Genomic DNA, 17,460 nt, shown 5'->3' on the forward strand with positions numbered 1-17,460 from the left:
CCCACCTCCCTCCATCTGTGCCTGCCCACCGTGGGCCTGGGCTGCTCCCGCTGCTGTCTGGGGAGCACAGTCTGCTGAGCGAAAAGCAAGTGCCTCTGTGGTTGCCAGCCTCTGCTGGGGTCGGGGTGGTGAGGCCAGGCTGGGCTCTAGGGCTCAGAGACCCCTTGCAGACAGGCATGGAAGCCACGAGAGCCAGGGATGAGGCCTGCCAGAACCTGCATGGGCAGTGGCAGCAGCCCCTGACAGGCTGCTCTGTCACCTTTGCAGGACGGGACAGAAATCCTAACAGAAGCTGTAGGGGTGCCTAGTTGTACACTCGGGGCCATGGCCCCCGTAGTCTCCCCCATGCTACGCCACTGTCTGATTGTCCACTATGAGAACACAGTGCTAGACTACGTGGCCCCCCTTTGGTCTGATCCAGCAGAGCTCCTCTTATGTTCTTAAACTCTTGGCAATGTTAGATGTGGAGATTGATGGGTCTGTGTTGGGCAAGGAGGGACCTCAGAAGCCCCCTCCCTCCAGCTTGAAGCATTGTGAGGCTCTAAACATTACATCTCCCATTAGTTCACTTAAAGGTAAAGGTAAAGGACCCCTGACAGCTAAGTCCAGTCACAAACAACTCTGGGGTTGCGGCGCTCATCTCGCTTTACTGGCCGAGGGAGCTGATGTTAAGGCCACTTAGGTGATCTTAAATGAGTGACACCCACACACCCAAAGCTACACATCCCACCATCAGCTGCAAGACAGGGACAAGAAAGAATTCTGGCCTACCCAGTGGTGTTGCATGAGCAAGCAGCGCCTGGGGCAGGCACATGCGTGACGGAAGGGTGCATGTGTGCCAGGTGCAGGCAGGGCAAAGTAGGTGAAGGAACCAGCCATGGCCAACTCCATCAGAGCGACCCTGCCCCACCCTGGAGCCAAGCCGGGGCACAGTGTGCCCACCCACACAGAAGGGAGCCTGGCCAGATGAGGTGGCATTGGGCTGGCGCAAAGCAGGTGCCCCCACACTGGGACCCCCAGCATGGCCTGTCCCAGTGCTCTGCTCCATGAGCATTGGTTCCACCAACATCAGGAGAGGAGCACCAGACCAGGCCGTGTGGGGGTTGCCTGTATGGGGGCAATCTGCGTCCGGGGCAATGGCCCCTCTGGCATCCCCGAGCTACGCCCCTGGGCCCACCTTATAGGATTGTTGAATAGATTACTGAGATGATGTCTGTACTCTGAACACTGTAGTTACTAAACATTTTTATCTGTAGCATCTGGATGTATAATACTTTGAATTTTGTTCTTTCTCTATATAATTATCATCCTTTGCATTAATTGTCACTCACAACATGAAATAAACAGAATACAAAATTCAAAATAACACCAAAAGTATAAAAAGAACATGATGGACTAAAGCTGTCCACTCTGTAATAAAATAAAAAAAGGACAAACCCTACCCCACCTGGCTGAAAAAATGTGGTGGTGTTGTTTTAATCTCCACAGTAGAAGCTGGTAATAATGGTGACATGCATTCTTTCTTTCTTTCAATCTTTGATCCATTTCCTTATCTTGCCAGTCCTCCCCTTTCAACTTTCTATCTAGCTCCCTATTGTCTGTCTCCGGTATGTGGGGAGGATGTGGGGAGGGCTATCCCTCATGCATGCACCCGCATTGCCAGTTCCCCACAAGCATCTAGTGGGCTGCTGTGGGAAAAGAATGCTAGGCTAGATGGCCCATTGGCCTGATCCAGCAGACTCTTCTTATGTTCCTACGGACCCTATGGAACCTCCAAGTCCAGAGGCAGTTCCTAGGTTCTGTGGGGTATTTGTCCCCTGTGAGAACAGGACGCTGGCCTAGATGGGTCCCCTTTGGTCTGATGCATCTCTCAGGTTCTTATTCTGTGTTCTCTTATGCTTCCTTCCCCTCTACCAAACTAGGTGTTGCCTACCAACCCAGAAGAAAGTTGGCAGGTCTACAGTTCTGCTCAGGACAGCGAAGGGCGGTGTATATGCACAGTGGTGGCCCCCCAACAGACAATGTGCTCGCGCGACGCCAGGACGAAGCAACTGCGGCAGCTATTAGAAAAGGTAACCAGGTGTCCCAGGAAGACCCAGAGGGTGGGAGGGCGTAATGACTACTCTGGGATGCAAACGGAGCTGAGCTTAACTACTGCATAACCAAGTATGGATTTGAGATAAAGATTGCCCAATTGCTCTCTTGTTTTTTTGGGAGGGGGGAGGAGTGAATATTTGTAACAGAACTTCAGCTTGAATGTGTTGTTTCCCTACACTTGCCTTGCCCCACAACTACAACCTCTAATGGATTTTGGTGATAGGTTAATCATCTAAAGTGTTAAGTTGATTAATTGGTGGAACTTGCTTTTTAAAAAAACAAAAAACAACCACAACAGGGGGTTATGTCCCTCTACCTTCCACCAACCTACTGCTATGATCTTTAATGAACTTCAGTAGTAGATTAATCTTGCAGGTCCTCCTTTCCAAACACAATGCATCCTGTTCACTAGGCAAGCATTCATGTCATGAGCTGATTATTTCCCTTATTTCCCGTGGGAACATTTCTCATCTGGGATCTGTCCCTGCCACTCTCCATAGTTTCTGCCTGGAATTGGCTGCTGTTGACCAGCAATGCAAAAACAAGGGAGTGGGCAAACTCCTGCTGCTCAAATATGTGAATCAGCTATGCTTGGAGTGTGGCTTCAGGGTAATTCTTTATGTTCGGGTAACTGAATTGCAGATAATTAGTGTTCCAATAGCGGGACCTGCATGCATTTTTAAAGGGTTGTGTCTCCCATCCTTACTTCACTCCAGAAATACAATATTTAATGAACTTCAGTGGTAGGTTAATCAACTCAACTTTAGTTGATTAATTGGTGGGGCTGAAAGTTGGGAACTTGTTCCTTTTAAAAAAAAGTCTATTATTATTATATTAGGAAATAGAAAAACTGGTGATGAGTTCCAGCTGAGTCATCCTGAATGTCACACAACAACTCTCCCTTCAGTGTATAAAATGTCAGTTATTTGCAATTTTATTTCATTTGAACCAACTGATTGAGAAAAAGGCAGTTGGTAAAATGGCTAAAATGTTTAATCTTTGCATAAGGTTTACAGTTCACAATTTTGAAATTCTTGCATTCGATCAGTAGAATTATATTGGTTGGAGAACATAATACCAAGTCCAGTTGTACGGGTGAAAACCTGGGTAATTATGAAATTGTGAGCAAAAAAAATGCATAAAATCACACACACACACACACACACACACACACACCCTTCTCCAGTTCTGAACTGTGATATCTTTATAGAGGATTTGGCCTTCTCCCTTCTGCAGGTACCTTTTATGAGATATAACCCTTCCACGGTCAAACTCTAAATACCGATGCATGTCTGCTGCCAAACCCTGCCAAATTTCAAATATAGCAATTGCATGTCATGGGGTTCTTCTCACATTTTAAATACCTGAGCACCCAGGAGCATCTACCTAGGGAGAATATCTGACATTTAAAAACTTGCAGGGGAAACTTACCGGGAAGAGCAAATTTTGTTCTGGCTGTGGAAGGGATCAATTAATTTGCTTTCATTAATTCGCTATGCTTGGATGTTACGGTGCTGAAAGCCGCAGGAAAAAAATATTTTTGAAAGCTTGAGGCACTCTGATGCATTCTTGTTAATTAAAACCGTGAAAAGATCAAAGCCTTGGGTGTTGTCCCAAATAAATCAGCAACAGGAGTGGGTGAGTATTACTATCATCATCACATCGCCAATTGGCATGGTTTGCATTACTCTCCATTCACAGAATGCTTTAGCATTTTCAGAGAGCCAGTCGGCCCAATTTTTCCCTGATATATATATTTTTAAAAAACTATAGGAAGGAAGCAAAATTAAAATGGAGCACCATGCTGTTGTCCCTCTCCTCCTGACATTAAAGAAAAGCTAGAGTAAGATGACAGCATGGCCCACATCAAATGCTAGCCAAAAAAAAGGAGTTGTGATATGTAGCGATGTATATTTTACACCAACACTCACGTGATCTGATTTTAATAGCCTGCAGGGCAGAGAGATCAGAAGAATCTTATTAAGGGATATAATCTTGGGATCTAGGGATTCTTTGCTTAATGGTTTCCACTGATCATGCATAAATTCTTATGAAATGAACATCTTTTCTGCCCCCTCCCTTTGAATTAATTGGATTCTTGTGGGTGATACCATTATCCCTGGCATTTGGAAGACTATCTGCCAGGATTTGATTAATATTTCCATATCTATATATCTATCTATTTTACCTCCAACTCTGGAAGTAAATCTTAGCTGGTCCAGAATTTCTGAATCTATACTTCTAAATCCTTGCATAGGTTCAAGCTGAAGTCCACTTGAGCTGCTGGTTCCAAAAAAAATTCTAGCCACCGACTACTTTCTTCCATAAAGTCATCCCCTGTGCCCCCTACCATACCCTACAAAAAAGAAAAAATCAGAATAGCAATCTGCATGAACCACTAAGGAAGATAATAACAATAAAATTCAAAGCAGTCTCCATGAATTGCACACCTATTCAAAATCCAATTAAAAGTATTTAGTTTAATTATTTCAACAAAATTGGTGAACTTGATCTGTTGATATCAGCTTTTAAAAGTCTGGTAGTCCTTTACCCCTCCAGCACGTCCCTGCCAACCGCCTGCCTCTTAGTGCATCCCAGGTAATCCCATCTCCCCACAGTGGGTGTACTGCCTACTTTGGGAACCATTGATTTAAATGGACACTCCATTTCTGACTGTGGACAGCCATTTACTTCTGGGAGGTTATGTCCTTCCGCTGACAATGGCCTCCGAATGATATTCAGAGGTATAGTTCTCCTGAGCATGGAGGTTCCATTGAATTGTTAGAGTTCGTAGCCAGCCAGCAGGCCAAATCCTCTGTGAAGAAAGGTGGACTCTTGTAACTTTTGTATTACGAAAAATCACACCATACTTCATGGAGACGTTCTAAGCAGCAGGGCTAGCATAGCTTAACCCCTGGGAAGGGAAAGCAAGCTTAACTATGAATGATCAAAGATGGACTAGCCTTAGAGTGGAGGCTTGTACTATACTTCCAGAGGGGGGATTATCCTCCCAGGAGACTGGCGTGTGACAGAGGTGATCCCATAGCTGAAGGCATTTTGAAGGATCATATGGTGCCTTCTCCCCATCCCATTTGCAAGAAGTGATGGATCCCATGACAGAAAATGAATCCTCCCTTTCTCATGATAATAGAACTTGTGGATATCCAACAAAGCTAGATGTTGAAAGATTCAGGACAGATAAAATGAAGTCCTTCTTCATGCAATGCATAGCTAAACTATGGAACTCATTGCCGCAGGAGGCAGTGATGGCCACCAACCTAGATGACTTTAAAAGAGGATTAGACAAATGCATGGAGGAGAAGTCTATCGATGGCTACTAGACACAAAGTGCTATGCTCCGCCTCCGTATTCAGAGGCAGCAGTGGGAATCTGGTTGGCCACTGTGAGCACAGGATGATGGACTAGATAGGTCCTTAGCCTGACCTAGCAGGGCTCTTCCTATGGAGGCCTATTATGATAGCAGAACCTCCATGCCCCGGAACAGTCTACCTCTGAATACCAGACACTGGGGCTTAAGAACTGGAGGATACTATTGCACTCAGGCCCTGCTTGCAGGCTTCTCATTGTGGCATCTGGTTGACCCCTCTGGGAACAGGATGCTAGACCAAACGGGCCTACTTTGGCCTGATCCAGCAGGCTCTTTTGATGTTCTTGTGTTGATTTCCTTATGCTATTTCCACATCACCATTTTTGCTTTTAAAGAACAGAATAGAGACACTTGTTCATCAGCCTCCCACACACCGAGAACTGCAAAAAAGAGGAAAAGGAAAATCTAATTATGTTTGGAGAGGTTGAAAGTATAACATACTATTAGTGGATTGTTATAGCAAGGCAGATCTGTAACAAATGGAAATGAAGGTGGTTAAACACACACACACACGGTTCAAATATAGAGAGAGAATCTCCTAGAGTGGCTTTTCACAACATTTTAAATAGAAAGTTGACATTTCTATGAAGGGGTGTAACCCTCTGCTGTTTGCAAAGCATGAAGGCTGCATGCAGAACTGGATTAAATGAGTATTCCTGGGCTCATTGTTGCTCAATGTCTTTGTAAACAACTTGGATGAAGGTACTGAGGGAATGCTCATCCAATTTGCAGATATCACCAAACTGGGAGGGTACTCAATGCTGCAGAAGTCAGAATTAGGATTCAATATGTCCTTAAAAGATTGGAGAACTGGGTCAAATCTTACAAAGTAACATTTGATAGGGACAAATGTCAGGTTCTATGTTTAGGCAGGAAGAACCAGTTGCACAAATATGATATGGGGGTGCCTGGCTTGCCAGTAGTGCATGTGAAAAGGATCTAGGGGTATTAGTAGATAACAAGCTTCACATGAGTCAACAGTGTGATGCAGCAGCAAAAAAAATGAATGCTATTCCAGGCTGCATCAAAAGAAATCTAGTGTCCTGACCAAGGGAAATAATAGTACTTCCCTATTCTGCCTTGGTCAGACCACATCTGGAATACTCTGTCCAGATCTGGGCACCACAATTTAAGAAAGCTATTGACAAGCCAGACCAAAGCTAACAAAAGGAATTTCAATGGGGGAAATGTCAGGTTCTGTGTTTAAGCAGGAATTAGAAGCTACACAAATACAGGATGAGGAAAAGCTGGGAAATGTTATGTACTGTGTGTTATGTACACAGCCTAAGTTTATAAAATCAGGCTGCATACATGCCATACATTTAAAGCATGCAGAAGCATGTACACACACACACACACAGAGAGAGAGAGAGAGAGAGAGAATGAATTTTGGGAACTATAGTTTACCCACCACAGCTGCCAATTTCAAGCACCCTTCAGAAACCACAGTTCCCAGGTTTATTTGTTTTTGTTTTTAATGGTGGGGTTCTTTAAATGAATGGTGCATAGCCAGCCTTGGTCTCATTCATTAGATGGCTTTTTACATGGCACCCACCTCTTCCTGAGTCTCTTCTTGTGATTGATGCTGTAATATATCAAGGTGAGTTCATGGTGCCTAGCAACTGTCTCTATCGCTGGGGTTCCCGCTTTATCTGTATCCAGCAATCGATGACTGTCGGGTGTAAATGAAGAGGTGATCATTCACCTTACAGTGAAGACATCCTTCTTAGTCAAACACACCCAGGCGGTAATGAATCGCCTCCTCTGCTTCAGAAGACAGGTGAGTGAACAGAAGAATGAAAAAAGAGGCTCCATGATTGTCCTCATTTGCACCAAAGATGATGAGTTTAACTGATTATAAGAACATTGGGGATGGGCTATAGCACCTACATGCTTATTCAGAATCATGAGGACTAGAATCTTGCTTTATTTTTAGAGGAAGGTTGGTAGCTCAATGGTAAAGCAACAGCTTTGCATGCAGAAGGTCCCAGGTTCAAGGCCCAATGGGATCTCCAGGTAGGACTGAGAGAGAGACCCCTGTCTGAAATCCTTCCAGTCAGTGTTGTCAGTACTGAAGTACTTGGATCAGTGGCCTGACTCTACCTACTGACACGACTTTCTGTTTAATTGAACCTTTTATTCAGAACTATGAGGACCAGAATATTGCTTAATTTTTAGGGGAAGGGCAATAGCTCTGTGGGTAGTGCCTGCATCCTCACCAATTTCATGGATAATAAAATGAAACAGCACCATAAGTTCAGACCAGGAGTCCATCCAGTCCAACAGCCAATTCTCACAGTAGGCACCCACAACAAGAACACTCATCAGATGTTCCCCATTCTCTGGTATGTAGAGCTAATACTCCGTGGGCATGGAGGTTCTTCTCTCACAATGGGCATCTATGAAAAGATGTCCTGTTGGATCAGGCCAATGGCCCACCAAGTCCAGTATGCTGTTATCCAACCAGATGCCCACTAGAGGAAGCCCCGCCCCCCAGCAGAACTTGAACACAAGTGTCTTCTCCATTCCTGTAGTTTCCAGCAACTGGTGTTCAGAAGCATTGCTGCCTCCAACCATGGAAGCAGAACATGGCCATTATGGCTATTGAAACCCTTGACCTCCATGAATTTAATCTGTCCAATTCTCTTAAAAGCCTGTGATTCAGAGGGAACCTGGCTTCCAGCTGATAGCCACATGGATTTGCCCATTAGAGTACCAAGCATAAGTAGAAACATATTCACTATTTTTCCTCCATTCACCTGTCTGTTGAAGCTGTGCTTGTGGGGCGGGGGTGGGAAACTGGCTGCTTCTCAAGTTAACTGCTTCTGTTTATCTTCTGTGTGTCCCTGACCTGCCTCCCTCCAACCCACCTTTCTGCTCAGGTACAAAACATGTCCCAGTCAATAGAAGTGTTGGACAGGCGGACCCAGCGGGATCTACAGTACGTTGAGAAGATGGAGAACCAGATGAGAGGCCTGGAGTCTAAGTTCAAGCAAGTGGAAGAGAGTCACAAGCAGCACCTGGCCAGACAGTTCAAGGTGAGCTTGCTTCTTGCCCAGGGGATGAGACTGAGCTGCCTTTGGGGGGGAGGGTGGTCTTAGCTCAGCAGGTAGAGGGTTTGGTTTGCATGTAGAAGGTCCAAGGCTCAATCCCCAGCTAAAGCTGGGAAGTTCCCCTGCCTGAACCACTGAAGAGCCTCTGCCAGTCAGTGTAGGTAATGCTAAGCTAGATGTACCAATGGCAGAAAAGGGCAGTTTCCTATGTTCCGATCGACTCAACCATTTATTCACAGCCATGAGGACTAGAACCTTGTCAAAAGAAAGGCACTAGCTCACTGGTAGAGCATCCGCTTTGCATGCAGAAGGTTCTGGTTCAATCCCTGACTTCTCTGGGTAGGGTTGGGAAGAGATTCCCTACCTGAAACCCTGGAGAGCTGCTGCCTGTCAGTGTTGGCAATACTGAGTTAGAGAGACCAATGGTCTGACTCAGTATCCCACAGCTTCCTGTATTCCGATTATTCAACCCTCTCTTCAGAATTGTGAGTGCTAGAACCTTTGTTTGTGTGTGAAGGGCTGTAGCTCAGTGGCGGAGCATGCAGACAGCTCCCTAGCAGTATCTCCTATTATGGCTTAGAAAGTCCCCTGTCTAAGACCCTCGAGAGCCACTGCTAAGTCAGTGTGGACAATACTGAGCTAGACAGACCAATGTTCTGCCTCAGTATAAAGCAACTTCCTATGTTCCTATTTAATTCAGCCCCTCTTCCAGAACTGTTAGGACCGGAATCCTAATCTCCTCTTACCTGGAGGTGCCTAGAGCCAAACCATTTTAGGACTGCATCGCAGATGCTCTATCACTGAGTTATGATCTTTTCTCATAGAAAGGATGCAGGGCTGTGCACTTATAGTGCAGTCATGATGTGAAATCATTGGAAGGTTCCCCCCCCCACACACTCACACTCCCTCCCTCCCTCCCCGATGTATTCATTTAGAGGAGGAAGGAAATTGTCCAGCCGCTCAAACTGGCTATTGACCCTTCCGCAACTGAATTTAGAAGGGGTTTTTTGTTTTGTTTTTGAGAGGGACCTCTTAAACCTCAGGGTCCTTTCCCCTTTACAACCCTACCATTGACAAAGTCACTGTGTGGATGAGAGAAGGATCCCATTCACACCATACATTGAAAGCATGACAAAAGCCACTTTAAGCAGAGAATTCTGGGAGTTCTAGTTTGTTAAGGGTATGCTGAGAGTAGTTAAAAGGACCCCTTAGTTTCCTCTCAGAGTGGTTTAACAGTTAATGCCTCTTTCAAGGGAACTCTGGGAATTGGAGCCCTTTGAGGAGAAGGGGGGAGGGGCGTCTCCTAACAACTCTCGGCACTCTGAACAAACTACAGTTTCTAGAAAACCCATAGCTGTTTAAAATAGTATCACAGTGTTTTAAACATAGGGTGTAACTGTGCCCAAGTCATTAAAGTGTTTTTCTTTTCATGGGGGTGGGCTGGGGGTGGGCACCTGTTTTTCCAGATTGCAATCCCGCTAACTGCATTGACTTCCGAGTAAACTCACCGGGCTAAGACCAGAGCCCATTATTTTATTTTGCTTTAATTGATTAATTCATGTTTTAAAAAGAAAAGAAACAGTCTGTTAATAGCTGCTGTCTGTTTAAGGAGGTTAGCAAGCTAGCTGTTCAACCGCCTCTCATTTTCTTGCTTTCAGGGCTAACTTAAAAGAAATTTTAACACCCAATGTCGCACTGACTGAAGAAGCCGTTCATTCCCCCTCCATGTAACCATGAAAAAAAAAGCAGAAAGCAGAGAGCCTTTCCCGCCATCCTTTGATTTCCTCTTCATTTGATTATTCTTAATTATTTTTGTTTCCGTTTTTTGGCAAATTAGCACCATTATTCCAGCGTCACAAACAGCCGAGAGTTCTAACTTTTGCATGTAAACTGTTAGAGATGCATTTCATGACTAGTTTTGCAAAAATCCTTGTTGATGCATTAATTATTTATTATTATTATTATTATTATTAATTTATGGAAAAGGGAAAAAAAGAATTTGTGTATGTGACTGAAGCATGTAACCTTAAGATGTTGCATTCTAAAAAAAAAGAAAAAAAATTCTAAATAAAGGCCTTTTTTCCCAAATAAGACGGTGTGCTCCAGACTGTTTAATATTATATTATATAATATATTTATATTTATATATCCTTTCCACATTTGGACACCCACCCCCACCCCTACTCAGCAAGCATTAATAATACTAATAATAATGGTGGTCTTTTGTTGTGAGGGTGTTGGAGAAAGCACATCCCAGGCAGGCAACTCTCTTAGAGGTAGGCGAGGGGTGAGCAGGGCTTTTGCAGACCAGAGCATTGAAACCAAGCTTATTTTAACCTTGCAGGCGATTAAAGCGAAAATGGAGGAGCTTAGGCCCCTGATCCCTGTGTTGGAGGAGTACAAGGCCGATGCCAAATTGGTTTTGCAGTTTAAAGAGGAGGTCCAGAATCTGACGTCAGTTCTTAACGAGCTCCAGGAGGAGATTGGCGCCTATGACTACGAAGAGCTTCAGAACAGAGTGTCAAATCTTGAGGAGAGACTCCGGGCTTGCATGCAAAAATTAGGTAGGCCTGCACGACCCAAGCGAGCAGGAGGAGGAGGACCTGCCCTGGTGGAGGAGAGGGCAGGGGGCACATGCCTCTAACCCGTTTAATGTCAACCAGTCACCAAGACTCAAGAGGTTTAGGAGCTATGTGTACAGATCCGAGCTTTATGTCAAGATGACATAACCCTTCCTTGAGGGGAAGGGGGTGGTAGCGCAGTGGGTAGAGCATCTGCCTTATGTGCCAAAGACTGCCCAGTTCGATCCCCTGCATCTCGTGGTAGGGCTGGGGAAAACTTGCTGGAGAGCTGCTGCCAGTCAATGTCAGAAACACTAGCTGTGATTCCTGCACTGCGGGGGGGGGGGGTTGGGACAAGATGACACTTGGGGTCCCTTCCAACTCTACTATGTTATGATTCCATGACCTTGACAGATGGTGGACTCTCCTTTATTGGAGGTTTTACGCCGGCTCCCTTGGCCAATAAAGCGAGATGAGCGCCGCAACCCCAGAGTCGGCCACGACTGGACCTAATGGTCAGGGGTCCCTTTACCTTTACTAAGCAGAGTTTGGATGGCCATCTGTCAGGGATTCTTTAGCCTTGATGCCTTCATTCCAGGGAGTTGGGCTAGATGACATTTGGGATCCCTTCCAACTTTACAGTTCTCTAATTATATGATTCTACTGGGCAAGATACACCAATGGTATAAAGTAGCTTCCAATGTTCCTATTTAAGGCAGCCCTTTATTGAGAACAATGAGGACTAGAACCTTACTTTATTCTTAGCAGGAGGACAATAGCTCAGTGGCAAAGCACCTGCTGTTTATCCTCCCAGGAGGTCCCAGGTTCAGTCTCTGACATGTGTAGCTGGAGCTGAGGAAATACCCTTTTCTGAAAGCCTGGAGAGCCAGTGTCCATTTGGCCCCTTAATTCTGAACAATGAGGACTAGAAATGTAATATTTAGGGGAGGGTCCATTACACAGTGGCAGAGCACGTATTTTGCATGCAGAAATCTCCATGGTCAGTCCCAGGTGGGGCTGGAAATGCCCCCCCCCCGGTCTAAAACTCTGGGAAGCTGTTGCCAGTCAGAGCAGATAGTACTAAGCTAGGTGGAGCTTGTGTTCCTAACCCAGCACCTGTTTTCAGTGCCAAAGTTTTAACCATGGAAAAGAGAGGGAGGGAGAAAAAAAGAAATAATGAGAGAAAGCGTAGGCAAAGGTGCTCATGAGGTGGTGCAGAGTGCATTTCCTTGAGTCTCATAGGATCTCCACAGATCAGGAATCAGGTTTCCAAAGTATCAGGCAGCATGTTTCAGCTGCTCCTTGGGGCTTTGGAGCAAGTGATTCTTGGGCAGCACACCCCCATGGCGAGCCACATTGGAAGTGATAGGGAGTACTTCGATATGTGTTTAGGGGGTGTGTGTGCATTTGCTGTACAGAGGGAGAAGTGAAAAATCCCACTGAACACACAAATCCTTGCAAGCACCAAAATATGTTCTTTGGCAAGCACTCTGAACATGCTCAGAGATACTCTCCTTTTTATCCAGTTGGCAAAAAAGAAGGAGGAAGGGGGGAAATAAGTCCCAGCTACTGCATGATTATGGTTCCAGCCCCAACATGTCCTAGATGACTATAAGCTGGTCTGTGAACTTGGAGACAGCGATGCTCTTGCCTTGTTCTACATCACACATTCCTGGAATGCATTGCTCATTGGCTACCATTGGGGTCAAAGTTCAAAGGAGAACCTTGAAAGGAAACAAATGATTCAGGTAGCAAGGATATTGTTCATTAACTGCACATGTCAGCACATTCACACAGTAGGGAGATTTCAGAAGCATTGGAGTAATGCCCACAACTCTGTGCCAGGAGATAGGCTTGACATTCAGAAGGCCCCAGCTCCAATCCCCAACAGATCTCCAGGTACAGCTTGTGAAGCCCTCCTATCTGAAATTCTGGTGAGCTGCTACTTGTCAGCATCCACTGAACTGAACCAGGGGTCGCCAACCTTTCTGGAGTGTGATTTTTCGGGGGGTGGGGGAGTGCTACCACTCACCAAATGGCTGCCATGGAGGCAACAGCTGGGAATCACAAGCAAGGAGAGTTGCTGCTTCTGTGGTCAGGTTCTGCTCATTGGCTTCCTATTGTAGCATCCAGTTGACTGCTGTGGGAACAGGACACTAGACTTTAGAGGCCCCCTTTGACTTGATGTAGCACCCAGGCTCTCTTTAGGCTTATTACGAACACAGAACTATGAAGTCTTGGTCACCCCCAACATCCTGCTGCTGATGCTTTTACTCCTGGGTCCACAACAGGTAGACCTCAAGCCCTATCTGTTTTCCTGGAGGGTGACTTCTGCTCTGCTGCCCTTCAGTTTCCAACAAAATAGGTGGCAACCTGGATGAGACTGCTTGAAAGGATGAGGTGGAGCCTTTTCCTTGTTTCCCATTACTCCTGTCTCAAAGTGATCCTCAGGCCAAATGAATCAGTTGTAGCCAATGATACTCCTACTTAGAGAAGACCCACCGAACTGATGGATGTGGCAAATTTAGGTATATTAATTACATCACCTCTTTTCTGACTAGAACATAAGTTGGATGCCACCATAATTGTCCAGTGTTATTTATTGATTATATGCTGCTTACATGCCAAATTGGCCCCCAAGCGGTTTACAACTCTAAAACTAATCTGTAATTAAAATAGACAATAACAATTCCATTGGGGCACTAAGACATCCTTCATTAAAATACACAATAAAACAAGCAATTGAGAAGCAAAACAGTTTTTAAAAATCAAAAGAGGTAAAACTATAAAATCAGAAGTTCGGTTCAGGGGAACTGTTCTCAGGAATCAACAGGGCTCATATTTGAAATCACTGCACTGAAGACCCCTAGTCTGCCCACTTTCTGATTCATCAACTCTGTAACTGGGGCCAAATTGTTATCTTCTATTTCACGCACACACGTTCATCAGAACTTCAAAACCTGGGTGCTGAGTACCTTGACAGACTGAGATCATTTTGAAAAAGGATTAGATGCATTCTCTGAACCCACTTTTTGGGGGGGGCAGGTAAATTTTCAGTGTGGGACAGAAAAATGGATTCTTGGTTCATCTATGTATGAATGCTAGTAAATGAAGTTTATATAAGAACATAAGGACAGGCCTGCTGGATCAGGCCAATGGCCCAACTAGTCCAACATCCCATTCTCACAGTGTCCAACCAAATGTTCCAATGGGAAACTCAATCATGACCTGAGCAAAAGAGCCCCCTCACTTCCTAGGGTTTCCAACTGGTTTTTAGAAACATTGCTCTCTCCAGCTGTGGAGGCAGAGCACAGCCATCATGGCTCCATGAATTTGCCCAGTCCTCTTTCAAAGCCATTCAAATCAATGACCATCACTCCTTCCTGCAGGAGTGAGTTCAATAGTCTTAACTATTTGCTGTATGAAGGAGCACATCCTTTTATCTGCCCCGAGTCGCTATCTACTTTCTCCATGCTATGCATCATTTTAGAAGTTCCTATCATGTCACTTCTTACTTGCCTCTTCTCTAAACTATAAAGTCCAAAATGCTGCAGCCTTTCCTCCTAAGGGAGTCACTCCATCCCCTTGATCATTTTGACGGTCCTTTTCTGAACCTTTTCCAACGTCCTGTCTGAGATGAGGGGACAAAAACTGAACATAGTACTCCAAATGTGGCCACACCATAGAACTGTATAACAGCATTATGCTTCAATTCAGCAGTTTTATTTTCAATTCCCTTCCTAATTATGTTCCAAGGTGTACTTTGTGCCTCCTGTTTTGAGTGCGAGGTGCACATAAAATTATGGAACTGGCTAGGGGTTTGTGTCTTATTTCTGTGTTCCCAGTAACAGCTAGGGTCACAGACAAGAATGTAGGAAGGAAGGCCCATGGAAGGCTGTCTTGAACCAGATTCTTTCTGGAGAGGGTCAGGACCGTGGACAGGGACAACGGTGCAGGGTGGAGTACATGTGGAACACACATGTCAGGACCATGGACGTTGCAACTGACAGCAGGAAAGCCCTGTTTCAGGCATGGCCAAACTTGGCCCTCCAGCTATTTGGGGACTACAACTCCCATCATCCCTAGCTAACAAGACCAGTGGTCAGGGATGATGGGAATTGTAGTCCCAAAACAGCTGGAGGGCCAAGTTTGGCCATGCCTGCCCTATTTGAACATACTTGGAACTGATCCTGGGACCTTTTGCATGTGAAACATGTAAAAAAAAAAAAAAAGCCCATCTCCTGAACTGGCTTAAACTGAGTCCATCAGAGAATTGATCCATCTAAATCCATGAAAGAGGAAAAGGGGTCTTTGGACATCTCCCAACACCCTTAACAAACTATAGTGCCCAGAATTCTTTAGAGGAAGTCATGATTGTTTAAAGTGGCATCATAGTGCTGACGTGAACATGGCATAGGCAGTCCTAACAGCACTGAAAACATCAAGCAAGGAACTCTCAGTTAATACAGTGGCATGCCAGTGATCAAAAATGCCAGCTTAGATGACTGAGAAGCACTATAATTTTTGGCTCAATAGCAGCTGCCAAATACCAGTCATCCAACAAATCAGTGGTTTTGTAAGCAAGAGTGAAAACATGAAAGAGTTATCTCTGCTCCATCATCAAAAGTCCTGATTCTGGTCAATTTCCTTTCTTTGCTCCTTTGAACCATTAGCATCCCAGCTGTTTTCAGAACAATTTCCTTTCTTAGGAGTGCCAGAAGGCAGTTTTCTTAATAAGGCTGCTGTTTGTTAAGAGAAGGAGGCCAGTGGATGTGGCTGACAATTCTCAATTTAATTACCATTAATTAGAGAAGGAGGAGGGAGTCATAGGCACTGTAACCGCTCACCGTGATGATGATGTCAGCTGCTGTTTGGAATGTGCTGTTCAGATCTCCACTGCTGCCCATTGTTTAGCACTTTCACAGCTGACTCGAGGTTACATTTTGCTACCCAGAAAGAATCCTAGAATTGGAGTATTGGAACCCCAGGGGTCTAGTCCAATCCCCTGCAATGCAGGAGTCACAGCCAAAGAATCCCCAACAGATGGCTATCCGACCTGTGTGGATGATCATTGGATGATCCAAGAAGGGAACCCCTGGATCCCCACAAAATCAATCTTTTTGTTTTTGTTTTCACCTGAGCAGTTTATGAGTGTTCTGTGGCATCACAAACACCCTGGATGGTGATTGAATCATAGGATGGTTGAGTTGGAAGGTTCCCAATGGGCCATCTAGTTCAACTCACTGCAATGCAAGGGGCTACATGCCTATCTGGGTGCAAGGTGCACTGGAATCCTAACATCCTGTGTCTCCTTCACTTACTTTGGTAAGGTCATCTCCAGGTAACAACTGGGAAAGTCCTGAAACCCTGGAGAGCTGCTGCCAGTCAGTGCTAACAATGCTTATCTAGATGAACCTGTGGTTTGGCTCAGTTAAAGGCAATGCCCTGTGTTCCCTCTTGAAAGAGGAGTGCTTTCTTTGTAAATTCAGTTTTTGAAAAGAGGGAATTTCCTTGCAGATGGATAGAACAGAATAAGCTAAGAAGAGCCCAACTGGATGAGGCCAATGGCCCATCTAGCCCAGCACCCTGTTGTCCCAGTGGCCAAGGAAAAGTGTCAATGTGAAATCCATAAGCAGGACCTGAGCACAACAGCAGCACTCTCCCCACTTGTGATTTCCCAGCAACTGGCATTCAGAGCTAGACTCCTCTTGGGCATGGAGGTTCTGCTCTCACAGTTGACCTCCACACGGAGAGCATTGCTGGGGCCCCATCTAGTCCAATCTCCTATTCTTACAGTGGCCAACAGATGGTTATTATGGGAAGCCCTAAGCAAGACTGAGCACAATAACAACTTTTCCCTCCTGCAATTCCCAGCAAATGTTACTAAGAGTATGACCACCAGGGTTAGAAAAGGGTCTACTCAAGACACAGTGAAGTGTATACCTGTATAAGAATTCTGCACATGGTCTGCTAATGTTTACAGGGGCTTTTCTGTTCACATTCAGTGATAGTCCTCCAGCCAAGGACCTGACTGGGTGGCTTATGAAATGGAAAGCCACTCCCCCCCCCCAAAAAAAATAATCCCAAGATAATGGCTGATTTAGACAGGGCACCATTAAAATTCATATAGTTTGCTCACTCCCATTGTGTTCAACCTTTCTGCAGCCTGTGGGAAACTGACAGCAATAAGTGACCCAATCACAGTCAAGACATCTGGATCCAGGTTTGGCTCATGGATGACAGACCCACTAGCTCCAGAGGGTGAGAGCAAGGTAAGATGATGAACCTCACTGCACCTGTAACATGATCCTGAGCTTCTTCCTTTGATCCCATACTAAACCATGGACTGCCACCAAGGGAT

General features: G+C 45.2%; 1 protein-coding gene and 1 long non-coding RNA gene across 3 annotated transcripts in view; both read left to right on the forward strand.

Moving 5' to 3' along the window:
• The window catches only part of LOC309362340, a 167,301-nt gene that overhangs the window by 80,562 nt on the left and 69,279 nt on the right, over positions 1-17,460 (forward strand). The window lies entirely within an intron of this gene.
• The window catches only part of OLFM1 (olfactomedin 1), a 47,899-nt gene that overhangs the window by 27,584 nt on the left and 2,855 nt on the right, over positions 1-17,460 (forward strand). For both annotated transcript variants that reach the window (XM_081897881.1, XM_081897880.1), the window contains exons 2-5: positions 1,923-2,072; positions 8,368-8,523; positions 10,883-11,102; positions 17,265-17,371. In XM_081897881.1, the coding sequence (XP_081754007.1) occupies positions 1,923-2,072; positions 8,368-8,523; positions 10,883-11,102; positions 17,265-17,371 (633 nt within the window). The remainder of the gene's footprint in view (positions 1-1,922; positions 2,073-8,367; positions 8,524-10,882; positions 11,103-17,264; positions 17,372-17,460) is intronic.

This window comes from Podarcis melisellensis (assembly GCF_964234715.1).
Source record: "Podarcis melisellensis genome assembly, chromosome: Z".
In the NCBI taxonomy this organism is placed as follows: Eukaryota; Metazoa; Chordata; class Lepidosauria; order Squamata; family Lacertidae; genus Podarcis; species Podarcis melisellensis.